The sequence below is a fragment of the Perissodus microlepis genome, chromosome 10 (genome assembly GCF_051167445.1).
Source record: "Perissodus microlepis isolate ML-2025 ecotype Zambia chromosome 10, ASM5116744v1, whole genome shotgun sequence".
In the NCBI taxonomy this organism is placed as follows: Eukaryota; Metazoa; Chordata; class Actinopteri; order Cichliformes; family Cichlidae; genus Perissodus; species Perissodus microlepis.
In genome coordinates this window covers 20,701,333-20,709,827 of record NC_140470.1, presented here as the reverse complement: position 1 = coordinate 20,709,827, position 8,495 = coordinate 20,701,333, and the positions used below count along the sequence as shown (strand labels likewise).

General features: G+C 42.2%; 1 protein-coding gene across 1 annotated transcript; it reads left to right on the top strand.

The window, feature by feature from the left end:
- Window positions 1–4,006: 4,006 nt before the first annotated feature.
- pou4f3 (POU class 4 homeobox 3) lies at window positions 4,007–6,522 on the top strand. The gene is made up of 2 exons (XM_084940631.1): window positions 4,007–4,247; window positions 4,600–6,522. The coding sequence occupies exons 1-2, from the start codon at window positions 4,125–4,127 to the stop codon at window positions 5,530–5,532; spliced, it is 1,056 nt and encodes a 351-aa protein (XP_084796757.1). The 5' UTR covers window positions 4,007–4,124; the 3' UTR covers window positions 5,533–6,522.
- Window positions 6,523–8,495: the final 1,973 nt, after the last annotated feature.

Here is an 8,495-nt window from a genome sequence, read left to right as displayed (position 1 = left end):
AAGCATTCCAGAAAATATCAACCTATTCTCTTGTGTGGTCTCATTCTTCTTGCATGTGCTCAGTAATTAAATAATTCACACTGCAGTATTAGTACTTAAAATTAAGCATAGCATTAAAGATTATACCTGTGCTTAAAACACATCAAATGTTATGACTAAACAGTGGAATTACTGAAAGCCATTAGATTTTTTTCCTTATACTTTAAGTACTTTGATGCGCGAGTGCATTAACCTTTTTTTAAATGGTGTGTTTATCAAACCTGACAATTTTGTTTTGCTACATCTGGCATTTTTTGCAATTTATGCTTAAAGTTCGGGGTGAAGGCACTGATGACGTACAAGTGTCAGAAAAGCATATCACAAATGACACTTAAACCCCTTATAACACTGAATTTCCTTATGGTAGAACCTACTTTGAAATTCTACTCTACGTGTGTATTCACATTTATCCAAGTGTTATTAGGTCAAAATTTTAGCTCTTTTTATTGGGGGTGGGGGAGCTCGAGGCTATCCCGGCTATCATAGGGGGAGAGGCAGGCTGCAACCTGGACAGGTCATCAGCCTGACACAGGGCTAACAGAAACATGGACAATAATTCACACCGATGGGCTATTTAGAATCATCAGTTAACCTATCTCCACTGCATGTCTTTGGACTGTGGGAGGAAGCCAGAAGAGAACCCATACAAACACAGGGAGGCCCCAGGCAGATTGTGGGGTCGAACTCCCGACCTTCTTCCTGTAAGGCAACAGTGCGTGCCACCATGCTAGTCTGGGAAGTGTTATAGGGTCATTTCCAAGCATTTTGAAGTCCATCATGCCATCAACATGATTATTCACAAGTGGAAAATATTCAAGATAGCTGCTAATCTCAGGAGTGGAGGTCCCAGCAAGTTTATCCCAAGGTCAGACTGAAATACGCAGAGAAGCTGCAAAAAACACAAGCTACATCTCAGACTCTACAGGCCTCAGTCAGCATGTTAAATAATAAAGTTCATGACAGTACAATTAAGAATAAGACTGAACAAGTGTGGCTTGTTTGGAAGGGTTGCCAGGGGAAAGCCTCTTCTCTCTGAAAAGAAGATGGCAGCATGGCTTAGGTTTGCAAGAAATTGGATCTGAACAAACCACAAGATTTCTGGGGGAAAAAAAGTCCTCTGACCAGGGGAAACAAAAGTGGAGTGTGTGCCCATAATGCAAAAAATTAAGCACAACATATTAACAGCATACCAACTGTCTGTGCACTTTGCAGTCACTTCTCTGTATCCCAAAGTATTCTAGAGTAAAATGTGAAGCCATCTGCCCAACAGATAAAGCTTTGCACAACAGCTGAGGAAAAAAAGAAGTGAGATTCTGCAACGGCCCAGTCAAAAGTCAAGATGTCAGTTCAACTGTACAGTCATGCATAAACAAACGACAACCCTCAATGAACTGAAGCAGCACTGTAAAGTCGAGCGGGCCAAAAAATTCCTCCAAAATAACATGAAAAACTGAAATCATACGGAAAACGATTACTTCAAGTTATTAATTGCAAAAGTAGTTTGATTCTAACAGATAATTAACTATGCGACCTCAGAGTAAAGTAATTCATTTAAGGAACAGTCAAGTTTGAGAAGCATCCTAAAGACCATTAATTAAAGTAAGATGGGTCAGCGCCCCAGCGTCACTATGTGATAATGATAATGTGAATAAGTAGATGGGATTTTTTTTCATGAATTTCCAGAACACATGAAAACAACTTTTGCATTTTTATTTTTGTAATATTACATAATGAAGGATAATATTAAAAAGAAAATTTGTAAAGGAGATCGAGTTACATAAAAGTAGGGGCAAAGCTGATTTATGGCTTAATAATTAGCCAATAAGACAAGCCGTTATGGTCATGGGCGTCCACTTTGATACGTTCCCAAGAAAATCCCAACGCATCTGAGTGAAGACACCATAGAGCAGTTGCGACATATTAAAATATCACTGAATAATGCATGACCATTTCTTACTTTAGGAAGTCAAGTGAAAACACTCAGAATCTGTTTAGCTTAATGCAAGAACTTCCAGCTCGTCCCAGGGGAAAGGACTTGAAGGGCTTGACAGTTCAACATTCCTACCAGATTTCATTCTGACCTGGTTACTGGGAGGTGAAGGAACAAGCACTGGGAGAATTGACTGTGCTTGTGTATTTAATTATATCATCAAAAGTAAGCTGCTGATTGGTAGCGCGCTTATTTATTTATTGTTTCTTTCCTGAAATGACTCATCACGGTGTGTAATGAAGGCTGTGACAGTATTTAGATCGTCTGGTGGAACTGAGCTCCAGATGTAGGCTGGCCAGGTAGATGGGCGGTGCTGATGGTGTGGTGTGGGGACACGTTGGAGAGGTGGTGCTGCAAATATGACAAAGCGCTTTATAAAACACGTCAGGGCCATCTTCAGAATATGAAGAGTGCAACGATGACATAGTACAATGACCACTAAATTATGAATAACCCCAGCAGTGTAACAGCAAGCAGGGGTTTCATGCTTTCTACAGACTAATGCGCAGATTCAGGTTCTTGTATCTGATTTTTATTCTCACGCTGATGAAAAATGATATCTTCTGGTGAGATCTCACGTGTTCACAACTCAGTTTAAATAACATGTTGGGTAACTAAAAGTATCCCACGAGCGATCAGACTCAAAAAAGTCAATCAGGGGTCAGTCTCTTAAATGCATTTAAAAGGAAGAAACTTTGAGGGTGTTTTCTTCTGCTGAAAGTGAAAAGTTTCTCAAAGTCTGAGAGGCGTGCTTTGTGACATCACGCTTCAGCCAGAGGCCAATCCAGGTTGAAAAGGCGACTTGCAGAGCTATGTGGAAACTTGAAGCCTGTATTCACATACAGTGTGGATAGTCTGTCAATGATGCAGAAGATTATAGTTAAATTTTCGAAACTAAAAAAGATTTAGTTTAATATTTTAGAGGCATACATGCAACGTAATACCAGAATATGCAACAAATTATCGTTCAAAGGACGTATATCTGCGTTTGAATTACACCAGGAGAAGATCATTAAAGGTATCTCTATGAGTCTGTGTTGAGTTATTTGAATGCAACACTCGCAAATATGAGTTAAGGCCACATGCTCTTCGCAACCAAGTCTGAAAGTCAAAGTTTGCCCGGATCGAGAACTCCTTGGCTGTTTTAATCTGTGTAATGTATAAGAACCTGCCAGTGTGGTAATGGATGCCTGCCACGGTGGTGCTAAATTATTCACAGTCTGGGGAACCAGAGAGGCAGCAGGATCGGATAGACTAGGCTGTGTCATCGGGACCCTCTGCCAACCTGGCTCCTCTTTCGGACCGTCCAGGCCGACTTCGTGAGTTTTATCCAGGCGGCCACATGAGAAGACCGCAAAACAGCCCGAGGACTGGCGTTCACAGTGGATGGGACAAAGCCAAGGCCGTTGGGTCGACCGGTCAACCAGCAGGCCTTAGATACAGTTTGGAGCACGCAGTCCAAATCCATTCATAAAGTCATCCAAACATATCCATCCACGGTTTAATACACACTCAGTACTACTACTCAAAATGCTGCGCTGTCCTCGGTGCTGAAATGATTGAAACGGTCTTTGTGCTGCATAATAATTGCTATAATGCAGCCTGCTGTAAGCCTTTCACTCTGCTTGTCACCTATGACCTCATCGTTGGTAGTGGTGGGGGGCTCGGGGGTATCCTGCATGAACTTAACACTGGATTTATAGAAATAACATAGGCTGTAAATGTCGGTGTGATAATACACATCTATATCTCAGGGGAAAGGAAATTACACGACTCCAAATATCAAGGATGCCGTCGATAAACAGCCTTTTAATTAAAGAATTGTGGGGCTTTTTGGTTTTGCTTATTCTTAGACGCTTGCGCACAGAGTCCACGATTCTGCAACCTGTAAGTTGAGCAGAAGAGAGGGTGGGTGGGAGGAGGGAGACTGAAAGAGGAGGAGGGGAGGGGGAGGAAGCGGGAGAGGGGAATGCCGGGAGGCGCTGCTGATGTTAACTGTTCAGTCTGGTGAAGGAGAGCAAAGGAGCCGTGTAGCTGTCCGTGCCCCGACTTTCATGTCAGGGGCCACACTGCTAGCGAGGTGCTTGCAGGGAGGATGATGATGACCATGAACGGCAAGCAGCACTTCTCCATGCACCCGGCTCTGCACGAGCCCAAGTATCCCGGCCTGCACTCAGGCTCGGAGGGCATGCGCAGAGTCTGTCTGCCCGCCCCACAGGTACGTTCAGGTCAGGGGAGAATGACTGGAGTATACTGGGTGAGAGAAAGGGAAAAAATATCACACTGGAAATGTCTGTAAAGTTGATTTGACAGGACTTTGTTCTATCCGCTATCTCTCCCTCTCTCTTCTGTCTGTACCCCCCTCCCCCTCCCAACCCCATCCTCCCCATCTCATCCACATGTCTATTCAAGCAATGCTCTTGCTTTCATATTAATTTTTATGACCTGCGCTTTGAGGAGGGTTCTCTTCTCTCCTCGGCGCTGCTTGCCTTTGGAAAATGTTTTTTAGATCCTGAGAGCTGCCTGACAGAATTCCCCACTGACTCCAGTATGCGCACTCTTGCTTGCAGCTGCAGGGCAATATATTCGGAGGCTTTGATGAGAGCCTGCTGGCACGGGCAGAGGCTCTGGCGGCTGCTGACAGCATTGTCTCTCACGGCAAAAGTCACCCGTTCAAACCAGACGTGACTTACCATACCATGAGCAGTGTCCCCTGCACCTCAGCTTCATCTTCTTCCTCTACTACCGTGCCCATCTCCCACGTTCCTTCCACCATCGCCTCTCATCACCACCACCACCTCGGACAGACCCTGGAGGCCGGAGACCTCCTGGACCACCTCTCCACCAGCCTGGCTGTGACCGGGATGGGTGCCCCAGAGCCTCCAGGGATGACCACGCCGGCGCACCACCACCAGCACCCTCATCACCACCTGCAGACTATGGGGCAGCTGCACCAGGCGATGGCCACTATGGCCCACCCTCACTCCCTGTCCGTTCACGGCGGTATGGCTTGCGTCAACGACGTAGAGTCGGATCCCAGGGAGCTGGAAGCCTTCGCCGAGCGGTTCAAACAGAGGAGGATCAAACTCGGGGTGACCCAGGCGGACGTCGGGTCAGCTCTGGCCAACCTCAAGATCCCAGGAGTGGGGTCTTTGAGCCAGAGCACCATCTGCAGGTTCGAGTCCCTCACCTTGTCCCACAACAACATGATCGCGCTCAAGCCGGTTCTCCAGGCCTGGCTGGAGGAAGCCGAGGCTGCCTACCGGGAGAAAAGCAGCAAGCCGGACCTTTTCAACGGGAACGAGAGGAAAAGAAAGCGCACGTCCATCGCCGCGCCGGAGAAGCGCTCTTTGGAAGCGTACTTTGCCATTCAGCCCCGACCCTCCTCGGAAAAAATTGCGGCGATCGCCGAAAAACTGGACCTGAAAAAGAACGTGGTTCGAGTGTGGTTTTGCAACCAGCGGCAAAAACAGAAACGAATGAAATACTCTGCGGTGCACTGAGTTACACAGATCATGAATAAAATAGCCTACTACATTTTTGATCGAGTGATTAATAATAGCCTAAGTAACCTAACTAACAGGGATTTTGCAACGTGTCTCATTTTGGATTGTTCCCAGAAAGACTTTTACTTCATCCCCATTTCGTGTCACGCACTCTTCATTGTTGCACTTTTTCGATTTTGTTATTAATACGGGACTGATAAATGTGTTATAGATCTGTAAGGAGGATGACTTTGATGTTGTTTGTCTTGTATCTTGCACACTCTAAATGTGGATTTTTAGGAAATTCACCCTGACAATTTGTCACATTCAGGGATTATTAACTCACTTTTTATAAACCATTACTTGGAGTTCGTGGAGGCTGAATTTATGGGCTGTTTAAATGTTAAACTGGTGTTATCTGAAGAGACAGACAGAGTCTTCAGGAATTCGAGAAGAAAAGAAAAAATAAGATTTTGTAAGATAACTGGTTGAGACCTGAGTTTGTCCTCCACATCACTGGCTCATATACACTGAACTATATGTCGTTTTCACCGCTTTTCTTTTCCACTTCAGTGGAATGTGTCCTCAATCTTAAATTGTTCACCTTTTTAAATCACTATTTTTTCTTGTTATTTTTCTTTTTTGCGAACTATTCAGCTCTCTTCGTGAACTGTTTGAAGGTAATTTACGCACAAGCAACTGACTCTTTCACAAGGTATATGACACTGTGAGTCTGGCTATCTTTAATTATTTAGAAATGAAAATGACACCGTCTTAGATATATATGAGGCACAGACGTGTGGCTTTGGCTGCTGCTATATTTTAATATTTTGATGTGAACGTGTTTTGGACCATTACAGGTGAGCTGTATATTTATCATATTGGTGAGATATATCCAGTATACAGGCCTCCATCACCTGCTCTAAGTATTTATTTTCCTCACTCTTGATTTCACTTGGAAAAAACATGTGTGAATTTTAAACTTAATAAATTACCGGTTATTTTTTAAAATCCCACTGGGGCGACTTTATTTCTGTGACTTATGAAGCTGCATTCATTTTACTCTTGAAGTTACAGCGCAAGAGCCGTTACCGTGACGAACAAATCGCAGGCCGAAATCCTCACCGATGGGCCATAACTTCATTGTAAACAGTTTGTTTTTATGGGACCTCGCCAGACTGTTTTATTTATAAATCCCCAGACCTCTGCTGGAATTAAATATGTATCGTTGTATATGATAGGACCAAAAAAAGAGACGGGCCTCCGTTTCTACAGCGATGTTCACACCGCAGAGCGCTGACTGTGTGCGCCCTCTACACGCTACTTATGGCCCCTTTCTCTAATTAGCACGGTTTTAATTATGGATGCCCTCATGTCACCGTGCATGGGCTTTGAAATTATTAAGTAATGACGATGCAATATTAATTATATATTGGTATAAAACGAAGTAATGTGGAAGAGTTGGAAGTAGAAGCCTGACTGGGAACTCTGGGAACTCTAGGGAGACATTGGCTGCACCACAGTTTAACGCAGGAAAGATGGGAATGGTTTTTATGATTTTTTTTCTGTTTATCTAAGTAAGTATTTAATTTTATTTTTTGCTATTTACATATTTTGTGTAGTTTAAAACAAATATTTTAATATTTTGATATAATTATTTGGGGGAAGCGCGGAATAGCCTATCGCACCCAGCTATTATTATTATTATTATTATTATTATTATTATTATTATTGTTATTATTATTGTTGTTGTTGTCATATTTCTATATGGAAAATATCCCAGTGCTTTTAAAAATAGGCACCACCAGTTTGTTTTAGTTTTAACAATAGTATTATTAAATTAAATTAAAATAAAATACATTTGTTAACAGTTTCGGATCAATTTACAAATACACGGAAACGTTTTGGGGTTTGTTGATGAGAAGTGAATACTCACAGTGTAATTTACGGGGAACAAAAAGAATTTGAGATGGGGGACGGTAAAATAAAATGCAAACTCTCACCCAGTTGATTTTTGACCTGTAAACGTTAATTTCATTTAATTAAATGTTATTTTATTGGCCTGTAAGAAAACATTTCACTTTAATTGTTATTAAAAATACTCCATTAGCGTGAAACTCTTTTCAAGACCAGAGCCAAATTTCTCTCTAACGGCCGGCATGTTTGTGGCATAAAAATGAAGATAAAACAAGAGCTTGGCGGTGTGAATAATTGATTTTTGGAATACCAGTATTGATATCATAACGTCGTCCCTATGCGGTAAGTTGAGCTGAAGGCTTGTGCGTTAGCGACATGTGGCGACTGAGGGCACCTCAATTATTCAGCAGCAGCTGAAAGGTATATTGCGTTTTCTCGTGCAATAACAGAGACGTGATCAGGGGCAAATTCATGCGTCTGCAAGGCTATATATATGTGTGTGTGTGTGTGTGTGTGTGTGTGTGTGTGTGTGTGTGTGTGTGCAAACTCACAGCTAAAATAGTGACGGGTGAAGGACTTGAGACTAATAATAATAATACTAATAATAATAATAATAATAATAATAATAATAATAATAATAATAACAATAATAATAATAATAACAACAATAATAATAATAATAATAATGATAACAGTGGTAAAAAAGAAACAGGGCTAACACTGCGATAAAGGGAGCAGGGCTCTGTGAAGATATGGTGAAGATGTTTTCATGCTGGGATGACTATTTTCAGAGGTGGCTGTACTTAAGTAAAATTTTCAGGTTTTTGTACTTTACCTGTGTATTTATTTTTGTGACAGCTCTTTACTTTTACTCACTACATTTCTAAACAAATATATGTCCTTTCTACTGCTTACATATTCAAAACAGGCTCGTTACTTTGGTTTAACACATTTGAGTGGAGTTATTAGTTCACGTCACTGTGGGTCTTCAAACATCAAACTGATCTGAGTCTAAACAGTAACACATGACAGGCAGTCCCGTTTGTGTGTTAGTTACCACGGAA